Source organism: Narcine bancroftii, chromosome 11 (assembly GCF_036971445.1).
Source record: "Narcine bancroftii isolate sNarBan1 chromosome 11, sNarBan1.hap1, whole genome shotgun sequence".
NCBI lineage: Eukaryota > Metazoa > Chordata > Chondrichthyes > Torpediniformes > Narcinidae > Narcine > Narcine bancroftii.
Window position 1 is genome coordinate 61,361,781 of NC_091479.1, and position 27,912 is coordinate 61,389,692.

The window sequence follows — 27,912 nt, forward strand, 5'->3', positions numbered from 1 at the left end:
TGGGATGGGGCATTCAGGCAATTGAGCATTCAGATGGTCTAATCTGAAGTATAAATATGGCAGTATTTGACAGAGGCTGGGGAAGGGGGTGATGAAACTCGTTCCTTGACGGAGGACACAACTCCGAAACGTCAGCTATATCTCCTATGGACGCCGCGAGACCTGCTGAGTTCCCCCAGCATTTCTGTTTTTGCTACAATCACATCATACGCAGACATACATGTTTCACAGGATGACCCTGACAACGTACAAGATTGGATCACACCAGTTACACTGGGGGCTGTTTGTGATTAAGACAGAGCTAGTTAAAAGGCAGTGAATCTCCTACAAGCCTACAAGCAAGACAATGGGTTACTTGAAAAAGCCGAGTCCACAAGAATTTGGACCATCACATCCCCTGTAACTTGTTTTGTCTTCAGTCCTGCCTCAAGCTCATTTCTGAAACCTTTCTCTCTCTCTCTTCCCTTCACATTCTCCTCAGTCAGTTTTCCCTTTTGTTTGGATCTCAACATGCAGATAAGGACAAAATGTAAAGTCAGTCTACTCAGGGAAATGAAAGTAATCAAATCAGCAGGTAAAAGTGGAGACAAAAATGCAGACACTTTGGACGGTGGTCAAGAGGGTGGGATTGGTGACAGTCCACACCCATGGCGTTGGAACCAGAAGTTGGCAATGGATGAGTTTCCAAGACAAGAGCTCACTTCAGGTTGAGTGGGTATGGATAAACATGGTATAAAATGTGACCCTTGGAGGAGTGGCAAGGATAGCGCAACACCTTTACAGCACCAACCATTGGGACAGTGGTTTGAATCCCGTCCTCTCTGTAAGGTGTGTGCACGTTTTCCCTGTGTCTGCATGGGTTTTCCCCAGGGGGCTCCAGTTTCCTCCCAACCCTCCAAAACTTACCAGGGGTTGTAGATCAATGGAGTGTAATTGGGTGGCATTGGCTCATGGACCGAAAGGGCCTGTACCATGCCGTACATCTAAATTCATAAATTATAAAATTCCAAACATCTAAGGGAGAGGGAAAGCAAGAGGAGTAATCAGAAAGGTGGAGTAGCTTGAATTTGAATTTTACATTTGCTGTGAACAATCTTACTCCGGCCTTTCTGTTCCTTGAAACTAACTTCAACCATTTTAAACGCTTTTCAAAAAACTGAAACAACCACAAAGACAGACACCAACTCTCTTCCTTTGCCATTTGTTGAATTTGTGAGGTTACTCGAACCAAGAACCAAGCAGCAGGCAATATTCAAGATTTTACCTGGACAAATTCAACCTGCCAACTGAATTCAGCTGGTTAAAGTTCCAAAAGAAACACAAAATATTCAGCAATGGGTCCCAGATCACAGCCATTCGACTGTAAGAACCACCATCATGGGTGTGGATAAGTCAAGGGGAAATTCTCTGCAGCCTTTGCCATCTGCACAATCCCAGCAAGACAGCCATCAACTGAAAGCATCCACGTTAAACCTTTACACTGGGAAGCAGCTGAGACCTCCAGTTAAAAAATATTTCTCAAGGCTTAGTGGGGAAGGACCACTGTCACAAGTCCATCCGCTACTGGGCATTTGAGGGGCTGACACTAGAGGAGAAAACCCTCAAATAAATATGACAGGGAGTAATTACGAGGTGCTGCGGTGGTGGTAATGGTGGTACATACTAATTAGAGAATGAATGTAAAAATGTACAGTGACACAATGTACGAACATGACACGAGGATGCAATAAGACTCTGCCCAGTTTTAATTTGCAAATAATTTCATTGCAAATAATGTTTTTTTGGAGATCTTAAGAAAAAATAAATAGATGCAAAGGAGGAGTATTATGGGTCACGATTAAGTACATTTTTCACAGCTCATTTGTATTCACCAAAAAATCAAACACACTTGCAGAGATGTCAATCCATCTCATGCTCATATCCTCCTGAAAAATGGGATTCCATGTTTCAATAGAGATAAAGGATTTGCCTTGCTTTGCACTTTGAGTCCTAAGTAACCCGCCAGAATAAAGAGCATAACTTCAGCAATATTTTGCAACCAAAAAGCCAACCGCACACATGCTGCCAGCTGCATGGTCAAGCAGAGATCGAACCTCGGCGAGAGGTGATTTACAGCAGCCTGAACCTCAGTGCAGTCCTTACAGGTCACAGCTGGCCAACAGCTGCTGGCCTGGAAATTCCATTGAGAAAGTGTGACCCTTCCACATCCAGCAACCAAGGTCCATCTGAGAATACTGTGGAGACCAGATTCTGCTCAGTTCGCCAGCCTCCTGGTCCATACCAGCACAGTGGATTCAGTCTGGTGTTTTTATGTACCGTGATTTCTCAGAGCATTTTTCCCCCAATTAGCCCTCTGGTGCCTTTTAAGATCCAAGCACATTTTTGCAGTTGTGTAGCAACAAGTTGCTGTAAACAGCTAATTCACAACAGGAATCCAATCAGGGTCAGCGTTATCTCTAAAGGACATCTACAGTCTACTTTCGCATCCTACCTGGATTTTGACCAACATGCCAGTGTGCATCACTCCGAGAACGGGAACTAGAGACATAGAGAAACGTCCAATTACAGCCAATATCTGACATTCCGACATCCGATTGTTCAGAAATCCTCTGGGATCTGTCTGCTCATTAGTTGGGAACGTGAGCCAGAGGTTCTGGAGTGCAGTTGGTGTACACGACCATTGCCGGTGGCGCAAGGGTCCAGTGTGCATTTGGGGAAATCGGATTACCAGCAGTTGGAAATCATGCAGGTTGGTGCACAGCTGTGCTTGTCCCACTTCCTTTAAGCCAACTGGATTCATTGGAAAATGTATTAATCAATCATGTTAAGTTTCAAACAAAGCGAGAAAAGTAGTATTTTAGTACAAGTTGGAGTTACATCCAATGGGAAATCTAGTCTAGCACCAAAGCCACAATGTGTTGGATTGGAATTTTACTCCAAGGCGCCCTGTTAAACCTGGGCTTCCCTGAATGTTTCGGTTTCCTCCCACCCTCCAAAACATACGAGCTTGCAGATTACTTTAGGTGAAGTTGGACTTCCTGGGTTTAAATAGCCAGAATCAGTTTTTACCGTACTATAAATATTTTTTTTTAAAAAACATACCAGCTGAGTGTAATTAGACCAAGGACTAAGGTTAAATCAGTATGCTTTAAGAACAGATGAAGGGATGGAATGGCGAGAATCAAACGATGTTGGTTAACAAGAGCCCTTTTCACATTGGCAAACCGGTAAGTTGGCGGCTCAACGAACCAGTTCAAAATAACTGTTCACATTAGACCAATGTAAATCGGTTCTCTGCGCCTTTTCACGCTCACTACACAGCATCTCAGAGCAAAGGGGCGTCTATCCTTCAGTGGTGATGTCCTGCATACTCACCCGCCCCGACCCTTTCATGCTAGGCTATCCAGTATGCCGATTCACAATGAATCGGTGATGATACACGCTCCCAAGGCAGTTAATCCCCTGGGGCGATATGGCATGCCAGTTTGTGAGTGTTCACACTTGCACATTAATGGTTAATTACTGGGTTAAAATGCCAGTGTGAATGGTGCTTTGAGTCAGCGTGAGTTTGCGACCAGAGATCTGAGTGGTGAACAAGACTTGGTGCCAGTTGATGGAGGACCTCACATTTAAATGTAGTAGGACGAGGTAGGCCAGCAAGAATCGTCATGGCAAGCTGTCTGGATCAGAAACAATAGGACCTAAGGCAGCAGAACAATACAAGGTTGGTTGCAATTGGTCTAAGAGCATGGATCTCTGGTTCACTTTGAGGTTAAACCTAGCACCAGGGTCTCATGCGATCAGGTTCAAATGGAGGCGATTTAGTCAACACACAACTCCAGTGGGGAAACAGAGCAGTAGCATTTTGCTGCAATGCTACTTCCAAATGAGCAACCACTACTTTTATTCGATGTTAAACTTGTCCCCCATTCACCCCAAATTTGCATAAGTCAAACAAGAAAAGTGCAAACTAAACAAATGTTTCGCAAACAACATCCCACCCCCCACCCCCGCCCCACCATTTAACTTGCAGTGGGTGGCAGTAAAGTTATCTCAAGAATAGTGCCCATTACCAACACAACAGGGAATCCTTCACGTCAGTTACCGAAGCAACCTTGGACCACCGGTTTATTATGACATCATTCCCTTCGCAGTACTGGATCACCATGGCTGCCATCACCTCCATTAATCACAAGAGTTGAGAGTCATTACATACTTCGAGAGGAGCACATTCACATCAGCAGCTAGGCAACTGAACAGATTTTTAAAGGAATGTCTGTTTAGCAACAAGCATTCGAACTTTCTGCTGTTTGACTATCCCATCTCGAACAACTCCTCCCCATGTATCCCGGCCCTTTCTTTCCCATCCCAATCCTCGAGTCACCTGGTGACTTCTCAATCCATCATTCTTGCCGAAGAATTCATGGCACAGCTGCAAGGAGCAGACAAACATTACACACATTTGATTTAACAAGCTTAGGGACAGTCAACTGTATTCATTTTGCTGCTAATTTTTACTCTCAAATTCACTTGGTCCACCTCCAGCAACACTCTCCCCTTCTTTGATCTGACTCCATTTCGGGAGACAAACTTCCTACAAGGAACTGACCAACTACCCCGACTATACCCAGTCCCCTGCAAGGATTCTATTCTTTTCTCTCAATTCCTCCATCTCTGTCACACCTGCTCCCAAGATGAGGTCTTCCAGATATTCTGAGATATCCTCCTCCTTCCCCTCTCCCACCTTCAACTCAGCCCTTATCCACATCTTCTCCATTTCCCGCACTGCCCTGGCATCCAGAGGGACTGCTCACTCCATGGATCCCTCATCCACTCCTCCCTTCCCACTGGCACCTTCTCCTGCGTCTGCAGGAAGTGCCACACTTGCGCCTACACCTCCTTCCTCACCACCATTCAGGGCCCCAAAACAGTCCTTCTACGTGATACTGCATCCAGTGCTCCCCTCGTGGCCTTCTCTGCATCGGAGAGTCTGGACGCAAACTAGGAGATTGTCTTGCTGAGCACCTTCGCTCTGTCCGCATCAATGACACGGATCTCTCAGTGGCCAACGTTTCAATTCTGCGCCCCACTCTCATGCCGAGATGTTTTGTAGTGGCCTCGTGCCCTGCCAAAGCAGGGCCACCTGTAAATTGGAGGAGCAACACCTAATATTGCGTCTGGTCACTCTCCAACTGGATGGCTTTAAGAGCAACTTCTCCAGTTTCTGCTAGCCCACTCCCTGTTCTACTTCTCTTCCCCTTCCTCTATCCTCTTTCCTCCAGCTCTCCACCCCCTTCCCTCTCCTTTCACAATGCCATCCCTCCTCCCCATTTTCTCTTGTGCCCTCTCTCCCTTATCCACCTATTGCCTCCTGCCTGTGGGCCTATGCTCCTCCCCCTGTCCCCTCACCCCACCATTTTATTCAGATGCTTGCCGACATTGTGCCCAACAAAGGACTCAAGCCCGAAGCATTTTGTATGCATCTTCATCTTTGCTAATATACATTGTTTGACCTACTGAGTATCTCCAGCATCTCCAGCTTTGACTGCAATCACTGAAGCTGCAGTCATTCGTGTTTCACTTAAGGAGCTAAAAATTTATATTGCAAAATAGATCATGCAATATCCCACAACAAACGTTGATAATTGCCAACCAAAAACAAGCTCCTTCCCGGAAGCACATTTCCACAGAACTGCTTGCTGGAACAAAAGCCCTCAGTTTTACCACAATTGTTTGTTCCAGCAAAGAACCGGTGCACTGGCATGGAAAGTGTGCACTGCACGCACTAAAAACCAAAGGACCTTGATTTCCATCACAACCAATCACGTGAACTCACTCCCAACAGGGAGAATCAACAGGGCGTCACCTTGAGCAACCTGACATTGTTGCCTGCCACCACAACTCAAGTTTAGAAGGCCAAAATCTGTGGTTGTGTGACTGCACCTTTGGTCATGCAGACAAACATTCTGTGCAACCATCAAATCCCGCAGGCAAGCTTGAGATGACTCAGCATTGCAGCCAAAGCACCACCCGTTCATTTTTCTGGAAGGTCTTCAAACAAAGTATTGAAGAGATTTTTCTGAAAACTCCCAATGCTTCACACAAGTCCAAGACAAAACATTTTTTACATTAAGCATAAATGGAAGAGGGCTTCCTTCAAAGGAACAATGGAATCCATTTGTACCAGCAAGTTGAAGAGCGGTCATCGGTACCCCGATCAACATCTCCCTTACCTCGATGATCCTGTCGTGAACTTGCAGTCCATCAGGTTTGCTTGCAGGTCCATTCTCCATAACTCTGGAAACATAAATTACTTCGCTTGAAGAATCGTCCTCACTGTTCTGTGAAGCAAAGCAATAGCAGGTCAGCAGGGGAGAGAAATAAAAATTCATGGAAGAGGCCACCTCTGGTGAAGTTAATTACATTCATGCCTTGGACTTGGGGTCAGAAAAGGGATAAAGAGGGAGGTGGCTAAAAACTTAGTGTACACAAAATCTGACAATGATTTTAGAAATGCTCCATGGGATTCAGCTGGGGTTCTTCACACCAAGACATATTGATCAAGTTATATCCCACAGAACCATGGCTGGAATTGGTGCCTCTCCTGCCTTGGAGACACGAGGCTTCTGGTCCCAGTCCGAGGATTTGAACACACTCCATTGAGACACGCATCTCCCCTTCAAACCAGAGCACTGAGAGAAATGACCCAGGACACTGATGTAAAAGTGTGAGGTCTCTGCAGTTTCCTGGCCAGCATTTATTCTTAATCAACATCATTTCAACAAAACAGGTCATAGTTACATTGTTCTTAACAATGTAACAATGGATAAATTGACTGCTGAGTTTCTTGCATCTCAACTGTTCAGGTTTAATGAGGTTGGTGCAGTCAGAAAGGTTTGTTTTTGCCAGCAAGTTAACTCTAACATACATATAGCAGTGAAAGAACAAGAGCCCATTATCGCTGGCAGTGTTATCACTATAGACCCATTAATACAGGGCCAGGGCAGCATGAGACCCCTTGGTGAGGTTCATTCAGGAGATGACACTATTTTTGAACCTATTGATGTGAGATTTCATACTCCAGAATCTTTTCCTTGGGTGGAGGAGGATGAAGAATGTGTCACTAGACCATTTCAAGAATGGATCTAAAACTTAAAACTTACCTTAAAAGGCTGCTCCTGCGTCGCATTCATATTGAGCGGCACCTCGTAGCACCCTCTGGAGCCAATGGAGGCGGGGCAACTGGTGCCGTAGCGCCACCTGTCATAAATATGTGGCAGAGCAATGGCTGTCTTCCCTATCCATAACCCTATTCGCAACTAGAACTGCTCTGTAGTTCTCAGAACAGTTCCACCTGCGAGGGGGATTATGGGTAGGGAAGATGGCCATTGCTCTGCCGCGTTTTGAGCAGAGAACAGCCTCGAGGCCGAAGCAGCCCCGAGGCCGAAGCAGCCCAGTGTGGCTGACTCAGCCCACACCGGCCATCCACTGATGGCTCCCACTGCCCCCGCCACTCCAACAGTGCCCACCAACTCCCGCTGCCCCTGACAGCTCCCAATGGCTCCCGCTGCCCCGACAGCTTATTCCTGCCACCCCTGCCTTGAGGGAGTCATGGAGAGAGAGGGCTGAGTGGGGAGATGGGTTGCGGGCTGACAGCATCATCAGCCCACCCCTAACCAGCTCCTTGCAGGGTCTGTACATTCAGGTCAGACAGCAAAGCACAGCGCTCTGTCGATTATCCTTCCCTGAGAAGGGTTGGAATCAGCGCAACAGAGCTGGCATGGTGCATTCAGAAAGGTATGTCTTTAGTCATAAGGGCAAATAAGCTCCACCTGTACAGACGGATGTTTTCCCTGTTTGAAAGTGCCTAGTGAGGTGGGATGGGTCCAACAGCTGTTGGCTGCCTTTTTGAGCAGCTGTGTATAGAACTGACACAGGAGAATACACAAACGTGCTGGAGAAACTCAGCCGGTCACGCAGCATCCATTGCAGTAAAGGGTGACTAATATCTCAGGCCTGAGTCCTTTGTCAAATATAAGCAAAAGCCTAAATAGAAAGGTGATGGGGGGAGGAGAAGAGGAGGGAGGAAGGGCACAGGTAAAGGGATACAGGCAGGGCAGAAGAGAAAAAAGCTGAGAAGTGACAGGGGGAGAGGAAACATCTCAGAGGAGAGGGAAGGGAAGGGGGTGGGAATCTGGGGAAAGGGATCTGGGGAAAGGAGGCAGAGCAGCAGGAAAAGAGAGACTTGAGGGAGGGAGTTTAACAGAAACTGGAGATCGACGTTAATGCCATCTGAGATTGAAAACTTGGCCGAGTGGTGCACCAGCAACCACCTCACAGAGGTGGAGAGGGTGAGCAAATTTAAATTCCTGGGAGTCGCTATCTTGCAGGATCTTTCCTGGACTCAGCACACGGGCGGCATCATGAAGAAAGCACGTCAGTGCCTCGACTCCCTCAGAAGTTTGTGGAGGTTTGATATGACACCAGACACCCTGGCAAACCTCTACAGAGGTGTGCTGTCCGACTGCATCACAGCCTGATATGGGGGCACCGACACCTTTGAGCAAAAAGCCCTGCAAAAGGCACAGCCAAAACTCTCCCCGCCATCGAGAAAATCTCCACGGAACTCTGCCATTGGAGAGAAGCAGCAATCACGTATTCACACCACTCAGGACACGACCTATTCTTCTTGCTGCCATCTGGAAAGAGTATAGGTGCCGCAAGACTCATACCACTAGGTCCACGAACAGTTACTACTTCTCCACTGACAGACTCCTAAACAACACGGTTACGGTTACAGCAGCACGGCTAGTGTAGCTCAAAGTTATTTCAGTGCCAGTGACCCAGGTTCGAATTCTGCACTGTCTTCAAGGAGTTTGTACGCTCTCCGCTCATCTGCATGAATCTCCTCCAGGTGTTTGGGTTCTTTCCCATCCTTCAAAATGTACCAGGGGCCCAGCTTAATTGGGGTATTTGGGCCAAATGTCTAAATTAAAAATTGGCAGTTTCAATCAGAAACTCATTTAAGGACTCTGCACATTATTAATTACTAAATACTGGTATTTATTTTCTTCTCTGTAGTGCAGTCAGTTTATTGACATTTCCTTCTTTGTTTACTTTTCTCGAGTACAATTTTTTTTTGCACTACTGATATGTAGAAATTCTGCCTGGCCCGCAGGAAAAAGAATCTCAGGATTCTATAGGGAGTCACGTATGTTCTCCAACATTGACTTTGAACTGGTTGGAAAGTGTCCTGGTGGAAGTGCAAAGTACTGATCCTCTAATTGGCGGGTAAATCAGTTTGGCGGTGCACAAAGCCCTGGCCGGACAATGTTGGTGAGGCAGTGGGTTGTGGTATTGAAATGGGAAGGTTCCTGTGTGATGTTTTGACTTGCATTCATTTTTCGGTTTTGGCTCTGGCGAACTCCAGCGAATTTCATCTTGTGGAGCTTGCTTTACCCACATGAAATTAATTGCTTTTGGTTAATGGGGAAAAAAAAAGCATTTTTATTCTTGGTCCCTCTAGCCTCCTTCGACTTGCTATCAAACTGGACACATCTGTACAAGCAGAGATGGATCAGAATGCCAAAATGGCACATTGACACCATCTTAAAAATAGGCTGGGAGACCACAGAGTACATCTGCAAAATGTGGTACTCTCGAAGACTCTCGCTGCTCACGTGAGGAATCAAGTCACGACTAACTCCAGGCTTGATTCCCCACAAAGAAATTAACTGCTCAGTTAAAAAGTAAAAACTTAACAAATGGCCATCAACTCCTATCTGCCTCTCATTAGGTTCCCAAGCCTCTGCTTTGCCTTGAACTAAAATACAACCAGGTTCAATTATCTCTGAAGACAAAGATGATAAAGATGGAGAAGAATGCTTTTGGGATGAGGTCATTTTTGAGAGAATTTCCACATTTCCAAGCAGTTATATTTCAAACTCTGATCCTGCATCTATTTTTTCTCCCAGAAGATCTGCCCCTTATGCCTCGATCTTCATGCTCCCTCCCTAATTAGCACCATCAAGTTTTGACCAAAGTCCATCGGCCTGAAAGGTTAACGGCTTTGGTCTCCTGAGATGCAGTCTGACCGGCTCAAACTTTTGAGTAGTTTCTGTTTTGACTTTCAATTTCCACCACCTGCATATTTCCACTTTCCAATAAGACCTCTACATCCTCATCCAGAAAAGATCAACGCCCTAAACGTTCACAGACAGTTGTTAATTCAGAGTCTGAAAGTTTCATGTATCATGACCTGCAAGGAGGATTGATGGCATCATCTGGAGCTCCACTGACATTGTGACACACAAATTTAGGACCTATTCTGGACACCTGAACTCCAAGAATCAAAGATAATGCCACAGTGCAACTCTCAGGAATGACTTCACCCATGTCCATGTGCCTATCCAATAGTCTCTGAGGAGGGAGATAGATCAATTCGTTGAATGGTGTCACATCAACCACCTTGTGCTCAACATTAGCAAAACCAAGGAGATGATTGTGAACTTTCAGGAGGAAGGAAATCGGGGAACATGGCCCAGTTCTCATCGAGGGCTCAGTCGTGGAGAGGGTCAAGAACTTCAAATTTCTGAGTATCAACATCTCCAAGGATCTGTCCTGGAGCCTTCTCGTTGATGCAAACACAAATTAGTATAACCAGCAGCTATACTACTTTGTGAGGTGCCTGAGATGGTTCAGTATGTCACCGAAGACTCTCGTAAACTTCTACAGGTGTACTGTGGAGAGCATTCTGGCTGGTTGCATCACTGCCTGGTAAGGAGGCACTAACTCGCAGGACAAGAAAAAATTCCAAAGGGTTGTGAACTCAGCCTGCGACAGCACAGGCACCAAACTTTACTGCATCGAGGACACCTACATGAGGCAGTGCCTTAAAATAGCAGCCTCTATCCTCAAAGACCCCCAGCACCCAGGCCTTGCCCTCTTCACTCTGCTACCATCGGAGAAAGGTACAGGAGCCTAAAGGCGAGCACTCAGCGGCACAAGGACGGCTTCTTCCCCGCTGCCATCAGATTCCTGAATAATTAATGAACCACATACACAGCCTTAATTTTTGTGCACTGTTATTGCTAGTTTTTAAAAAATGTATTGTTGTTGTAAGATGGTTATAATATGAAAGTTTGCATAGTGATGCTACTGCAAAACATCAAAATTCATGACTTTTTCATGACAATAAATTCCGTACCAGCCTCCACCACCATCCCTGGCCATGCATTTCAGACACCTACCACTCTGAATAAAAGCCATTTCCCCTAAATTTTCCTCAGGTCATCTTAAATGGACGTTCTTTGGAATTTGCTATTGCTGTCGCAGGAAAATGATGTCCACCCTATCTAAGCACCTCTTCGTCGTTCCAAAGAGATAAGCCCTAGCTCTATCAACCTTGTTTCATTTGACATTCTCCAATCAAGGCAACATCATGGTAAATCTCCTCTGTAGCCTCTCCAAAGCACCTACATTCTTCCTGTAATGAGTTGACCAGAAATGAACACAATACTCCAAGTATAGTTTTAACTACAGTTTTATAGAGCTGAAACATTACCTCCCGGCTCTTGAACTCAATCCACCAACTGATGAAGGCCAACACAGCATACACCTTCTTAACCACCCTATTAACGTGCGTGACCCAGACCCCAAGATCTCTCTGTTCCTCCACAGTGTTAAGGATCTTGCCATTAACCACATACTCCAACTTCAAGTCACTTCACATTTACCCAGATTAAGATGCATCTGTCACTTCTCTGTCCAGCTCTGCATCCTGTCTGTACAGGGAGCTCAGTAAGCAACATGACTGCATTGGTAAGAAATTTAAAGTATCTTCACACTAGATCCAATGGAATTAACAAGAGCAGGGAGTTGACACCCATCTCGTGGTAAATGCTCGACCTTTCATTCATCCCACTGAAGAAGATATTCTGGTCAATAGTACAAGCTGCCCAGATGCTGTCTTTCCAATCACACAATGGTGACAAGACCTCAGCACAGTGAATATCGCGGATAGCGCACTGTTATGACAGAGCCAGAGACCAAGGTTCAAATCCCCTGTAGTCTGTCATGAGTTTGTACGTTCTCCCCATGACTGCGTGGGTTTCTTCTGGGTGCCCCAGTTTCCTCCCACATTCTGAAGACTAAGTATGGGAGTGAGTGATATAGGCACATTTGGGGATTGCAGCCAGAAGGACTGTCTCTCTAAATTTAATTGACTGTGAATCATACACAGATTTCCAGGAAAGGATGGGGAAGTTGGTGTTTAAAATGTCTCTGAACACCACAATGGCATGGAAACACAGGGCCCAAGGGCAGAAGTCTCACTCATTTCCACCTTCTCTGCAGCTTGGGAGAATAGAATGATATGCAGGAAGTGCCCCTGTCCTCAGACACCCAAGCTTTCACCAGGCCTAAATCTCAACAGATATACCCTGTGGTTATGACCTCTTGCCCAGAGAAGGAGGTGCCCTGAATCCACATCTGGTGCTGACCATGTAATTCCCAAGACACCACCAACATTGTTGACCTGACATGGGGGCATGTGGAGATTTCCTTTAGTGGTTCCAGAAAAGACTGATAAAACTTCAAGGAAAATCGAGTCTCATGTGTTTTTTAACTGGAAAAATTCCTGGAATGTCACTGATCTGGCCTCTATATCACCCACTCTCATTTGAGCCCAGTCAACACAACCAAACAAGCTGCAGTCTTCAATCCCTCAGACTGCCTCTACCAATCAATCAAATCACAGGCAGCACATTGGCCGAGAGAGGCAGCTGCAGTAACACCAGGTCAATACTGACCTCCGGAGAAAATCTTTGCAGATTTGCACATTTTTCTTGTGAACACGTGGGCTTTCCCTCTAATATTCCAAAAGATTACAATAAGGTTGAAAGACGGCAGAAGAAAAAAAAATCACAAGGATATTGTCGCAACTTGAAGAAACTGAGTTATGGGGAAAGGTTAAACAGGTTTGGACATCATCCCCTGAAGAATTAGGGGTGATTTGATAGAGGCATACGACGGCAATGTTCCCGTTGATGTTCTCAATGGTGGGGAAGGTTTTGTCATTGACATCCTGGGCTTGGTGTTCCCATAACAGATTGTGATGCAGCCAGTCAGTACCACACATCTGTAGAAATTTCCCAGGGGTTCCGATATCATACCAAACCTCCGCAAATTCCTGAGAAAGTCAAGGCACACTGACGTGCTTTCTTCAGGATGCCAATTGTGTGTTGGGTCGAGGAAAGATCCTCCAAGATAGTGACTCCCAAGAAGTTAAATTTGCTCACCCTCCCCACCTCAGATCCCCCAATGATCATTGGATTGTAAACCTCTGGCTTTCCCTTCCTGATTCCTGACACAATATGTGGACATGTGACAAGAGGAGAGGCAATACAAGGCAGTACTGGATCCAGTACTGGGTAATAAATCTGGTCAGGTGGCAGACCTCTTGGCAGGGGAGCATTTCAGTAAGTGACCACAACCCCCCTGAGCTTTAGCTATGGACAAGCAGATTCAACAAAATGGTTAAATGTTTAACTGGGGAAGGGCTCATTACTATGGTATTAGGCAGGAACTGGGGAGAGTAAATTGGGAACAGATGTTCTTGGGTAAAAGCACAGAAGTAATTTGGAGGATGTTTAGGGACCACTTGCATGGGATTCTGGACAGGTCTATCCCACTGATACAGGGAAAAGATAGTAGGATAGGGAAATGTGGTTGACAAAAGAGGTGAGATGGCTAGCTAAGAGTGAGAGGAAACATAAACAAAGGTTTAGGAAGCAAAAAAACAGGAAGAGCTGATAAGATTTTTATGGTAGCCAGGAAGGAACGCAAGGAAGGACTTAGGAGAGCTAGATGGGGGCATGAGAAGGCCTTGGTAAGTAGGATTAAGGAAAGCCCCAAGTAATTCTAAGCATACGTGATGAACAGAGGATGCCTGGAGACAGAGAAGGTTGGGGAGGTTCCAAATGAAATCTTTGGTTCAGTGTTCACCAGAGAGAGGGACCTTGAACAATGTGGAGTCAGTATAGAACAAACCTATATGCTAGACTATGTTGAGGTTCAGAAAGAGAAAGTGTTGGATCTTCTTAAAAACTCTGGGATTGATAGGTTCCTGGGACTGAATAAGATATAACCCAGTTTACCACAGGAATCAAAGGAAGGGATTGCTGCAGAGTTGCCAATGATCTTTGCGTCCTTCCTGCCCACAGGGATGGTACAGGTAAATTAGAGAATGGCAAAAAAAGGTAATAGAGAGAATCCTGGGAGTTAAAGGCCAGTGAGTCTTGCGTCAATGATGGGGAAACTATTGGAGAGGATTCATAGGGGCAGGATTTCCAGGCATTTAGGGAAGTCATCATCTCAGGGATCGTCAGTACAGCTTTGTTAGGTACAGGTTATGGCTCAAGAGCCTAATTAAAATATTTGAGAAAGTAACAAAAGAAATTGATGAAAAAATTGTAGATGTGGTGTATATGGATTTTAGTGAAGCAAGGCTCCTCGTGATACACTCATTCAGAAAGTCATGGGCTCCATGGAACCTTGGCTGAATTCTGAGAGTGATAGAATATTAAAACTGAGATTTAATGTTGAGGCTTTATAGGGCATTGATTAGACCACACTTGGGAGTACTGGGTTGGCATTGGAGATGGTCCAGACAGGTTCACAAAAATGATCCCTAAAAATTAATGAGCTATCACAGGGAGCATTTGACAGCCCTGTTACAGTTATCGCTAGAGTTTAGAAGAATACGGCTCGGGAACAGAACACAGTTCTCCTCTCCTAACTGCCCCTACTGCACCAACTGCCCAAAGATCAGGGCAGTGAGACTTAAGACCAACCTGAATTAGAATAGCATTTTCAAAAAAAAGGGCTGCAACCTCTTTCCCTCCATCTCTGCTTGGAACATTCACTTTTCCAGGGAGCAGAGAAGGCAGATGTGCCAGGGAGTCCTGGAACCCATAAACTTCAAACATTTGCAGCAGAGATCTGTGCAATGCTCTCCTCTCCAGATCCCCCAGGAAAAGGGAGACAACTCCCATGTTTGGAGAGATCTCCTCTGGAATCTACTTTAGAATCTTTGGCCCACGATGATGTGCGGACCACTCAACAATCTAAATCTGCCATTCTCAACAAGGCCTGACAGCTCCCCTGGGGGCCACAGCATATTTAAATAAAAGCATTGTTTTCTTATCATCTCACACAAGAGAAATATTTTTATGGAGTCAGTAGGGAGAAGTACAGAAGAAACCAGAACTTGACTTTTTCACAGGGAAGGGGGCCTGTTATATAGTCAGGATCACATCACAAGTATGCAGAAAGCTGGCCGGAGAGTATGGGTTTGTTATCCCCACACTACCCCAAAGGTCATGAATTCATTGAAAGACAAATGCAAACTGTGAAACGCACACTAATTAAGTGTCGTGAAACAAAAGAAGACCCTTCTCTCATAACGAGCAACATCTTTAAGGGCTGACATGAAGTCCCTGGCAGAATTTCTAAATGGCAGGAGATATAAAACAACTCTGCCAAGCAAATTACACTCTCCAGAAGACCAGGAGGAAACCAGAAGGATGCCAGCATTATAACTAACATGTACAAACACAGCCAGAACTCTTCAAAGGGCAGCATGTGCATATTCAAGAGCAATTTTGAAAACAAGGACCCCAGTAAAGATCATCAGAGAAGCTGAGACACCAAGGTCATACATTGTCGAGACAGACTCTGGCAATCAGGTGAGGAGGAACAGATTTGACATCCGGCCGACACAAGATGTGATGAAGCAGAAAGCTTTAATACCAGCCAAGCCTGCAACACCAATCTCAAGTGAGGTATCAATTGAAGGGACCACAACCACTAATGTCGAAACATCAATACAGCAGTTGTCAGGTGAAGCAGAACAAGCTCCATCACCTTCATGTGTACCAGCAACTCAGAGCCCAACGGTCGCAGCCAAATCCACAAGATGGCGAAGGAACATACTGCCACCAGTGCGATATTGATAAGAATTATTTAAAAGCAGTTGTGTAAGTACACTAGGGTACAAGCTCAGTTACTTAAGTTGCACTGGAAAGAAAATGATTTAAGAACATAAATTTTTATTGATCTTGACGAGAAATTTATATAGTAGTCAGGATATTGTGAACTATTTAGTAACCACATAGGAATACACCCTTCTCACTGTAGTAACTCTCGTGCACCACTGTGGGGCACATGTATATGTATATGCGAGTGTGTGAACAGTTTCCAGAGATGGTGGAAGGCATCAGTAAGTAAACTCTCTTCTGTTATTTGAATCTTGCATCTCTAAGCTATTTAAGAAGCATCCCTAGTAACACAGAGACATAACAGGGGCCATAAACTTTGAGCAGTCCTAAGGGGGCCACAGCCAATAAAAGGTTAAGAATGGCTGATCTAAATCTTCCCTTCCTCACACCCACAACCCTTGATGCTTCTTGCATCCATCTTTCTGAATCTCTTAAATGTCTCCATTATAACAGCCTAGATCACCACCCCTTTCAATGCATTTCTGTAAAAACTTAGCTTGACGTTTTCCTGAAACTTTCCTCCCCTCACCTGATACAGATGTCCTCAGGTACGTGCTTCTGTCACGCCGGGAAAAAAGCGCTGGCTGTCCGCCCTATCTCTGCCTCTCATAATCTTGTAGCCCTATCTCTGCCTCTCATAATCTTAAGTCACCACTCATCCTTCCTCGGTCTTGAGCAGACTACCACAGTATGGACTGCAGGCAAACCAAGGAAGGGGGATTGTGCAGGAGCAGCCTATACAGGAAATTGCAGTGTGACGCTGCAGGGAAGACAGCTCGCACTATGCAGGACAGAGTCCTGAAGGGGAGCACCAGCAAAGAACAGGGGTCATCGTGGCCGGGATCACCCCACACTCATGAGCCTCAATGGCGTTTGGCTTGCTTTTCTACCATCTGGCTCCGAACCACTGGTGGGGAAGTGCATACAGGAGGTGACGGTATCCCTGGCTCTGAAAGGTCCCAGTAAATGGGAGTCCACGCATGCAATACGGTGCCCAGCACCCTGACAGGAATGCCATGGAGGACGCTCATTACGCAGGTGTCTCCACAGGTCCTAAAGGCGGAGAGTTGTCCTCTGAGTTCAGATGAGCATCAGCAACTGACCATTTCCCTCCCCCTCCCCCCCGAATTAGGAGTCACGAAACTGGAGGCACAGTGAATCCTCTGGCCTCAGAAGACATCCACCTGAATTTCGGCAAAGGCAGGAGGTGGACCCAAGTGACAAAATGGCACCACAACACGGAGTCACCAATTGGTTGGCGACCACTATTCCACCGTGTCCTGTCAACTCCTGACAGGCCCTTCTGACCCACGAGCCCACAATTACACCCATGTGACCAATTAACCTACTAACCCCTGCCCGTCTTTGGAAGGCAAGAGGAAACCAGAGCACCCGGAGGAAACCCACACAAAGATGGGGAGAATGTACACACTCCTTACAGACAGCGTGGGATTTAAACCCAGGTCACTGGTGTGGAAATAGCATTGCGCTGACTGTGAGGTTAACCCTGCTGACAGGGTTGAAGCCATAAACAGAACACACAGGCAAATGTTAATCACAGGCATTTTCCTGTCCCCATCCAGGGGTGGGCAACCTTTTAATTTTTAATTTAGACATACAGCATGGTAAAAGGCCATTTCGGCCCACGTACGTACCGGGAATGTAGGTTAATTGGGCGGCATGGACTCATGGGCTGAAATAGCCTGTTACCATGCTGAATGTCTAAATTAAAAATTAAAAGGTTGCCCACCCCTGGATGGGGACAGGAGAATGTCTGTGTTTAACATTTTGTGTTAACAGCGCAACTGACCCACAGAATTTCCACAACATTGATTTTGAGCTCAATTGCAGGAATGGGTAACAGATTCCTGGACTTGTGCAGGCCTTTGTCCCACTAAGTCCACAATAATTATCAACCACCCACTTGCACTAATCCTCCACTAATCTCTTTTCCTTTAATTCTCTTCACATTCTTGCCCACTCCCCCCAGATTCTACCACTCACCTACACACTGTGGGCAACTTGCAGTGGCCAATTAACCACAAACCTTTTGGGATGTTGGGGGGAAGCCCAATGCATACTGAGCCACACAGCCACAGCAAGAACGTGGTAACTCCACACAGACACCTCGACGAGTGTAGATTGAACCTGGGCTGCTGGTACCTGGAAGGCTGCAACGCCATGAACCCCAACCAGAGACACTGACTTTGCCGACTGCTATCGGCTCAACCTATTACATTAAGAAAATGAGCCACAACTTGGAGTGACTTAATCAAATTAATTATTACTTCTAGTCAGCATTGTTCTTTCCCTTCTTCTTACAGTAATTAAGCAGATTTCCTGCAACATTATTTAATGGCAACTCATCCATAAATTCAGACATCCACAGGATAAGAACTTATCTGCTTCAAGCTGCATTTATTAAGTTTGCTTCTGAAACAAAAGTTTGGTTCATTTCCAGCTGAGCTGAGTCACTGCAGACATGCTGCGGTTGCTTTATCTTTCAGCCAAGACGTTAAATTGAGACTTTCTTTCTCTGGTACGAAAGATCAGCATACGTTCCTCTGCTATCATTCCAAATCAGCAGTGTGATACTATTCAAGATTCCTTTTATTGCCATTTAACAATAAAAAAAATGTAATAAACACAAAATTTCCCTTTGTCTGCCATAAGGCAAAGAGTCGCCAAGAGCACTGCCCCCAACAATAGGGGAAAAAGAAGCAAAAGAGGGACCCTTCAAAGACACCTAATGTCTGTGGATTTGCCTCCAGCGCTCCCGCAGCCTCTCAGACTCCTGTCCAAACTACTGGCAGCCTGAGCTCCAGATACAATAAGGAAACCTTCGGCCCTACTTGCCCTCAGCACCTTCCCACTTCCCAAGTCTGACAACTGGCTTCCATGAGCCACTCTCCAGCCCATGAGGGTCCTTCAACCACAAGGCATCGACAGCCCGCACCCGCTGAACTCCTTTCTGGTGACTCCCCTTTCTCAGTAGGGGGTGGACTCTCCGTTTCTGGTGCCCTATGCTCCCAGCTATATTTATAAAGTGCCTTTCCCAACCTCAGAATACCCAGGTGTTTCACAACTAATGAAGAACTTTCAAAATGTGGTGATTTGGGTGGCGGCTGGTGAAGCCATTGCCTCACACCTCCAGCTACGCAGGATAGTCAGAATCATTTTCCCAGGGTAAAAGCGTCACCCTTTAGACCAGCCACTATCAACCTTTCCTTGGCCTTCAGATTCTGCTCATAGTTTATGCCCCCTCCCCCCCCCCCATCCACCCACCCCTTCCCTGCGAAGCAGTCAAGTTTTGGTTTCTTCCGTACTTCTCTCCTATTGACTACATGTAAAAATATTCAAGTGAGGTGAAAAGAAAACAAGTCTTTTAGTGTGGCAATGGCTGCTTACATGCATTTAAGGGACAAATATTTCACCGAAAGGGTGGTGGGTGAGTGGAACAGGATGCAAGGAGGAGTGATTGAAGCTATTGCTGAAGAAGCTTCTCGAGAGATGCATGAATATGGAGAGTATCCATCCAGTGCAAGCAACATTTTCCATTTGGTTTGAACATCATGTCCATCATAGGCATGTGGGGCTTGGGGCCTGTTCCTGTGCTGTTCTATGGTCTTTGTGCTGGGTTCAATCTTGACCTCAAGTGCCCATGGCAAGGAGCTTGCTTGCATAATTTTCCTTGTCACCACGTGGATTTTCCTTGGGTGCGCTGCTTTCCTCCCACTTTCCAAGGGAATGCAACTCAGCAAATTAACTGGCCGCAATAAGGTGCCCGTAGAGCCCCGTAAACTTCCCCACCCTGGTTGGCAGACTCAGGGGAGCAGAGGAGATTATAATGGGATCAATGTGCTGATCAATGGTCTTGTTCTGATGGGACAAAGTGCTATAAAACTTTACCTCACTGGTTAATGGGATCGTGTTGAACAGTTTTTCAAGTGGGTCAGGACAAAGTGGAGTGACAAGGCTTCAGCACCATTAGTGGAACAGTTCCATTTGTAGGCGAATTGAAGTGGGTCCATTGTCTCTGGGAGGTGCACGTTGATGCGTTCCATCACTAAACACTTGAAGCTTTTCATAATGGTGGAGGTCAGTGACACAGGGCAGTAGTCATTGAGGCGCTCTTTAGAACCAGGATGACATTGGCCGTCTTGAAACCTAATTCTTAAAAAATTAAGAAGATTGAAGCAAATGTCTGTATTTGTCATCTGCACCGAAGTCCAGAATACATTTGACAAAGCACCTCTCAAGAAACTGAAGATGAAATTTACTCAGCATCAGGATACAGTCAGTAAGGATAATGGGCAGGCACTCAGATGGTCAGGGTGTAAACAATGGAACAGGCCAGCAGTTATTAATGCCAGGTACAGGTTGGTGCAATACAATTTTCTGCATTAATTGTACCTCACACCACAAAAACTACGTAAATCTAACCCAGATGTTTCGGAAATGTGCTTTAGATGTGGTGTGGCGATTGGAGCCTTTATCCATTCAACCTGACTGTGTACAAAGGTGAGACTGTTCTGGGAGGACCTGGGAGACATTCAGAAAAAAATTACAAAGGTGGATTTTCCACAAGATCCAGAATTGTACCTCCTGGGGAGCATTACGGGCATGTGTTTTACACTGTCCAAATACCAAATTTCATTTTGTGAATGTCACCTTGTTGGTAGCCAGGAAGTGTATAATGGTCATGAAGAAGTCCAACTCCCAGATAAATGTTACACAATGGAATAAGAAAATGCAGAGTTGTATTCATTCCCCTGGAGAAAATCATGTACAATTTAAGGGTGAAATTATATAGAAGAATATTCTATTCTATTCTATTCCAAAATAGAAGAAAGGTAAAAATCCATAATAATGATAGAATGATTGAGATAAACAAAGTGGGTCGGGGCACAGATGACGAGCTCTTGTTTCGTATCTTCTTCATTTTACTTTGTGTTACTCTGAGTTTATACATGGTTGTTGTAAGGGTCTGCGACTCTATAGATTTTTGGTCCTTTATGTTTGTTTAATTTACATCATCTTTTCCTTGTGGTATTAGGGTCTGGGAGAGAAAGAAGAGGGATGAGGGTGGAGGGGAAGGTATGGATAAGATAATATAACATTGTTGAGAAAGACGGTACTGTTGTTTTGGATTTGTGTGAGTCTTGAAAATCAAAAATAAAATATTCTACAAAAGAAAACAATGGAACAGGCCCGAAGAGGCCCTGTCCTATGCTGTAATGTTCTATGGTTCTTGTAAAGATGCACATTGAGACCACATGAAGAAACTATTTCAAGTTCATCGTCATGTGTACCAGGATTTCTTCTGCAAACAATCAAGCTGGACACCTCATATTTAGTACCACAAGACTCAGTAAGTGCAGAGTTACAGGGAGATCAAACATCTCATACATATTGATGTACCATGTCATATTATTGGCTCAACACAATCAGCCAAGCTCAGATTTTGAATGAACAATTCATGAAGTGAAACAAATTTAAAAATCGTAGCTGGAATGTCTACAAAGGCAGTATAATTTTACAAATTTGAGATTTGTGCTGATTACAGCACATAAGAAACTGTCCCTTTTTCAAATGTTTCCAAGCAGAAGTTATGGATGGAGTCAGTGGAGGGGAATTTGTATGGGCTGAACTGCATTCTCAACCCACGAACCATCTCAGAAAAGTATTCCAAAACCTCAGAAACTAACTGCATCCACAGAAATGAGGACGGCAGCAAAACTATACAATGAAATATTAATCAAGTGAATAAAATGGTTTTTTAAAAAAACTAATTTCAACGAAAGCAAAAGTGAAGTTATTCACTTTTGACATAACTAGTACTTTCAAAATGGCAATGAAATTGGGTGGTAGATGTTTCAAAGCACTAAAATGTCCATTATTAGAACATCATGGAAAGGTACAACAAATTATTAGAAGGACTCTGGCCTTGAGGATTGCCTTGAAGGGGAAACAAGCTTAGCTGTTCAAGGCCCTGACATCCTGGCAACATGAATGGAGTAGCATCTGGCTTCCAGCAAGAATGAAACCGGGACTCCATGTACAAAGTATGAACAATTACAGGAAGGGATTTATTCCCTTCCAATTAGGTGTTGAAGATATTATCTTAAGTTTTTAAATTTTCAAAGAAAAAAAAGGGCAGTAAGAATGCTGAGCGACCAAAGGAACTGCTCACACAAACTGTCCAAGGGTCTCATTGGTACAAAAGAATATTTATTTATTTTTATGGAGAAAATACTATCGTCTTACATGTTCATTGCTTGTCCATACGTGCATTATGTCTGGCTGCGTGTCTGCATGTTTTGCACCGATGACTGGAGAACTCTGCTTCATCGGGTTGTACTTGTACAATCAGATGACAATAAACTTGACTTGAAAAGGAGAGAAATCAACTTTTTTGCTGGATGGGATATCTAGATCTAGGGGGCACTGTCTAACAATTAATATGCCATTCTTCAAAAGGGAGATCTGGAAATACCATTAATTCCAGCAGATATGTTAAATTTGCTTCACTCTAAATACTCCACCAATTGTTCGTTGAATTTGAGCTTGGGCAGTTGCATTTAGCCAACGATATGAAGGAATACTGGGAAATATACAGACACCAGTTACACATGATCTCACTGAAAGGTGAAACATACTCAACTTTGAACTTGGATGATCACATCTGCCAAACAGGATAATGGAACCCTAATGGCATCACGAAGAAAGTACATCAGTGCCATTACTTCCTCAGAAGGTTGCGGAGGTTTGGGATGATATCAGGAACCCTGGGAAATTTCTACAGATGCGTGATGGAAAGTCTGCGGACCGGCCGCATCAAAATCTGGTACGGGAACACTGATGCCCCTGGGCATAAAGCCCTTTATAGGGTATTGGACACAGCCCAGGACATCACAAGCAAAACCCTCCCCGCCATTAAGAACATCTAATGGAAACACAGCGTCGAAGACCAGCAGCAATCGTCAAGGATCCACACCACCCAGCACACACGCTGGTATCATCAGGAAAGAGGTATCAATGCCAAAAGACTCACACCACCACGTTCAGGAACGGCTGTGACCCCTCAGCAGCAACCTCAATTAGGGACTCATTTAAGGACTCTTACTTGTGCACTTTATTGATTTTTTTTTAACTCTCTCTGTATTGTGCTCGTACAGTCTGTTTATATTTGTTATCTGTTTACAGTTCTATATTTGTTTACATGTGTACTACCAATAATCGCCGGCAGGAGAAAGAATCTCAGAGTTGTCTGTGACGTCTTGGATGTACTCTGACAACGAATTTGAATCTCAGTCCCCTTTCTTGTGCAACATAGTGCTCGCCCAGTGTTGCAGGGAAGGATTAGCCAGATTGGAGAAGCCTCAAGCCTCAGGATACGAATGCTTTAGCAATGAAGGGCCTGTGACCCTTGTTGTCAAAGAAATCTTGCTCCTATGGGCTTAAATGCAAGAGCAATCATCCAGCATCTGATGAAGCTGCAGAGACCGGGCAAGACGACTTTCACTTCCAAATTTGGCATAAACCAGACACCAATACTTAACAGCGACATGCACATCCCAGACTGGAGTTCATGGAAGAATGAACAGCTACTGCTCCTCTGACCAGAGAGCCACTCAGATTTTCAGCTGAATTCTGTAAAGGTTCTCTGCCTGCTCTATTTCACACATTGCAAGACTCACAATAGCTCCCCGGAGAAATCAACTGTTATTGGCACTGCTGGAGCATAAATATTGCCATGGCTTTGCCAAGCAGAACAACTTGCTTTATGATTAATGTGAACACTCATTATTGGAATTCCAATGGGAAGGCCACGCATTTCAGGTTATCGTGAATTACAGCAAGCTCTCACTCAGTTCAGTGTCTTCCTCCTCAATTTTAGGTACATCCCAGAGGAAAGGAAATGGGTTATTTCACTGATTGTGGTTGCAGAACTTTGAGGAGGGCAGACAGTCAGTCTGCAACCTGCAAAAGGCACTGACGCACACAAAAATCCTCCAGGATGGCTTGAGCTGGGAAGAAATGGCCTGCACAGCAAAAAAAAAAAGCTCAGAGATGTGGAACAGAGAAGCCATGGAGGCAACTAGAACTGAACCAAAAGAGTTAAGGACTATAAAAATATCCAAAAAAATGAAACCCGATGGAAGAGTTGGAAAGGTGGGGGGGGTTCGATCAGTGTTCCGTTTTCAAAAACATAGCTAAGAAAAAAAAATACAGAATAAAGAAAAATGGTGGTAAAGAAGGAGGTCTGGAGAGGCTGGGGTCCAGTGCCGAACACTAAAGGGCCAGAGAAACACAGCAGGCCACACAGCATCCACTGGAAGTAAAGGCAGTTGGCGAGTCAGCCTGAACCCTTCATCAGAACCAGCCAAAAATCAGACTGGCGGCACTGTTCCCACACCGACGTGTCTGCCCGTAGAGTCAGGTACTGCCAAGGTGAGGCCCCCCTCCCTCAAATGGGAGAAACACTGTGTATTCCATCTTGGCAGTCGCCAACCATTAGCGTCGACCTCCAATTTCAGTTGAGCGCCTCCCCCAGGCCACCTTCTCCTTTCCTCCAACTCCCCAGCCCCTTCCCTTCCTTCTATCAAAGCTGTCCCTCTTGGACATCTTCCCCTATCACCACTCAGTTTCCCTCTCTTCTTCCCTCCCACTTGTATGGACCTATAACTTCTTGGCTGTTAAGTTGTGCTTCTCCCACTCCCCCCCACCCCACCCCCACATATATTAATTTAGGCGTCTGCCTGATCTTCTGCATTCCTGACAAAAGGGCTCAGGCCCAAAACATTGACCGCCTTTCAATTCCTTAGGATATTGCATGACCTGTTGAGTTTCTCCAGCCCTCTTGTACAGAATCTTTATGTTAATGATAAACAAAGTAAATTCAAACCAAACATTTTACAAATTCTTTCCCTGACAGAACCAGAGCACGTCTCAAAATACGCTGGATCAAACAGCTGAAATAAACAAAGTATTTCAAGAATTGCATGGAAGCACTGACACACGTTAGCAGCTGCACCAGTTCTAATGCTAACTCGACAGAATTATTACTGTGCTTTTCCTGCTTGTATGTAATCCACATGTGCACACACATTTCATACTTTTTTTATAGCTGATGACTATTCCCTTCTATGATCATTTTTCATTTCTTCTGGCTAAAATGAAACCATTTCTGCTCAAGGTCACATAATTATCCCAATTGAATAATTATCCCATTTTGTCTTCTTTTATCCTTGTCCATAACTAAGCTGAAGCTCAGGGAGTTGTGGTCACAATCACCAAAATGAGAGGTCCGCCACCTGACCAGGTTCATTACTCAGTACCAGATCCAGTATGGCCTCTAGTCGGCTGGTCCACACTTGACAAATTCTGCCCCATTGATTCCTCTTGCACTCAGGAGGTGGTAGTCTCTGATGACAACAACCCTGTAATTTGTGCCAACTTATCTGTTCCTCAGTGTCCCGAGGGCTATTTGGGAGCCTAGAGACAACTCCCAGTACAGTGAATGCTCCCTTCCTATTTCTGACTTCCATCCACACTGACTCAGTAGATACTCACTCTACAGCATCCTCCCTTTCTACATCTGTGATACTATCACTGACCAGTAATGCTACTCCACCCCACCCCCTTACCTCCCATCCTATTTCTTTTAAAATACCTAAACCCCAATACCTGCATCAGCCGATCCTGTCCTTCCTCCAGCCAAGTCTCTGATGACCACAACATCACAGTTCCATGTACTGGTCCATACTCTAAATTCATCTCCTCCATTGAGGGTAAAAGGGGAAATGCTTAAAAAGGGAACACGAGGAGGAACTTCTTTGGGGAGAGAGCGGTGAGAGTTTGGAACCAACTGCCAGCTGAAGGGATGAATGCAGGCTCAATTCTGACATTGAAAAAAAAAATTGGATTACGACATGGGATAGGGAGGGCAATGGCCTGAATGCAGGTCAGCGAACTGCAGAATAATGGTTTGGCATGACTAGATTGGCGCAAGGCCTGCTTCTGTGGTGCTGTGTTCAATAGGTCAAGAAGCGGCACTTACGGCAATGAGTTGGGTGGAAATGTAACCAATGGCTTTAGCCATGAACATCTGATTCCATGGATCATCAGCTGCAATGTCCACACCTTTGAACTGCAGAGTTTAATTTTCCCTCCTCCTCTCACGCCAGTGATGGACTTTTAAGAACAACGTGGAGTTGTGCAGCTCATTCATCAGAAGAGTTTCAAGTGTGCGGGGTAGACCCATTTTGGAACGACCGGGAGGACTGGGGCTGTGGGAAGCTGGTACAGAGGAGGGGTTGCAGCACAGATTGACCATGAACAGCAGGGCCCGCTCAAGAGAGGGTAGGAGGCATAAGCCCCGGCTCCTGAGGGGGTGAGGAGGGCCTGGGCAAGAGGGAACTGCGAGGACAACAGTTCACACAGAGGATGGCATGTGCAAGAAAGGAGGAAGTGGTAGAGGTGGCTACAAATAGGTTATTTAAAAAACATCCAGACAGGAACATGGAGACGAATAATTTGAAGGGATGTGGCCCACACACCATTATATGGGGCTGGCTCATCCAATTTGGCCAACATGGACAAATTGGGCCAAAGGACCCGTTTCTATGCTCTGTAACTACGACTATAATTACAAGCATCCTCTGAGCTTGTGATTCACATTTCGACAGTTATCCCCACCAACACCACTTTAACGGAATAAAGGCCCATAGCCAGTTTGTACACTCCTTCAACACTGTACAGGTAATTACAACTTGGGTCTCTGGTGTTTGCATTTACGACAGCAACAAAATGAACAAAAGGATAAGAACACAAGAACTAGGAGCCATTTGACACTTTGAGCCTGCTCCACTATTCAATAAGATCATGGCAGATCGGACTGTGGACTTGGTCCAATCACCTGCCTTTTCCCCATACCTCTTAATCCCCTCCATAACCCTAACCCCACCCCCTCCCCCAAAATGGTGGCACTGCCGCTGGTGCAGGCCCGGGAGAGCAGGGACCAGAGACACAGTACTGCTCCCCATGGTCCTACTGATGTTGACAGCTCTTAAACGGCCTGTTAAAGGAGCAGATGGAGTTTATTTTTAAAAAATCCTGAAACCATGCAGTTCTGTGACCAAGACGGCGACGCCTGTGCTAGACTGCACATCATGAGGACCAGTGCAGGGCACCAGAAACAGGGGGACACCCCCTCCTCCCCCGCAGAGAAGAAATATAGTAGACAACCCTGGCGAGGGGCTCAGTGGGATGAAGGGCCCACACATGCGGTTGCCCATTTCTGACCTCCGGGCGAAGGACACACTGCCTGCAGACGGCTGGCAACTTGCAGTTGCAGGACCTACACAGGCTGCGGGCTGTGGGAGACTGGCTCATGGGATCCAGGTATTGGAACCAAGGTTCAAGAGGATGCTAAGGGTAAGAAGGGCTCCCAAAGGGCCTCAGGCGTTGAAGGGTTCCTGCTCTTATCAGAGGTTTGGACCTGGAGCTCGGGATGCCAGTGGTTTTAGCTAGAGTTTGTGAGGCTACAAAAGCTCTGAAGGCGGGTCCACAGACACTGGGCGACTCTGAATGGAATCTCCTTTACTTTTCTTCCTCCTACTGTTTAGACAACTCTTTGTTTGCCTTAGTGCAGACAAAATTTGAAACCTGTCTTGTATGTTACATTTATGTGAATAAAAGGAACCTTTGAATTTGACTCTGAGGTTTAAAAAAAAAATCAATCAGACTCTGTCTTAAATATATTTTATGACTCCACTGCTTTCTTGGGCAGTGAATCCACTGCTCTCTGGGAAAATCACATCCTGAATCGACTCCCCAAAATCTGTGGCTA

The 27,912-nt window shown here is 45.3% G+C and overlaps 1 protein-coding gene across 1 annotated transcript in view; it reads right to left on the bottom strand.

The window, feature by feature from the left end:
* Positions 1–27,912, bottom strand: part of LOC138745796 (E3 ubiquitin-protein ligase PDZRN3-like) — a 496,353-nt gene that overhangs the window by 459,901 nt on the left and 8,540 nt on the right. The window contains exon 3 of the mRNA XM_069903108.1: positions 6,234–6,341. Coding sequence (XP_069759209.1) covers positions 6,234–6,341 — 108 coding nt within the window. The remainder of the gene's footprint in view (positions 1–6,233; positions 6,342–27,912) is intronic.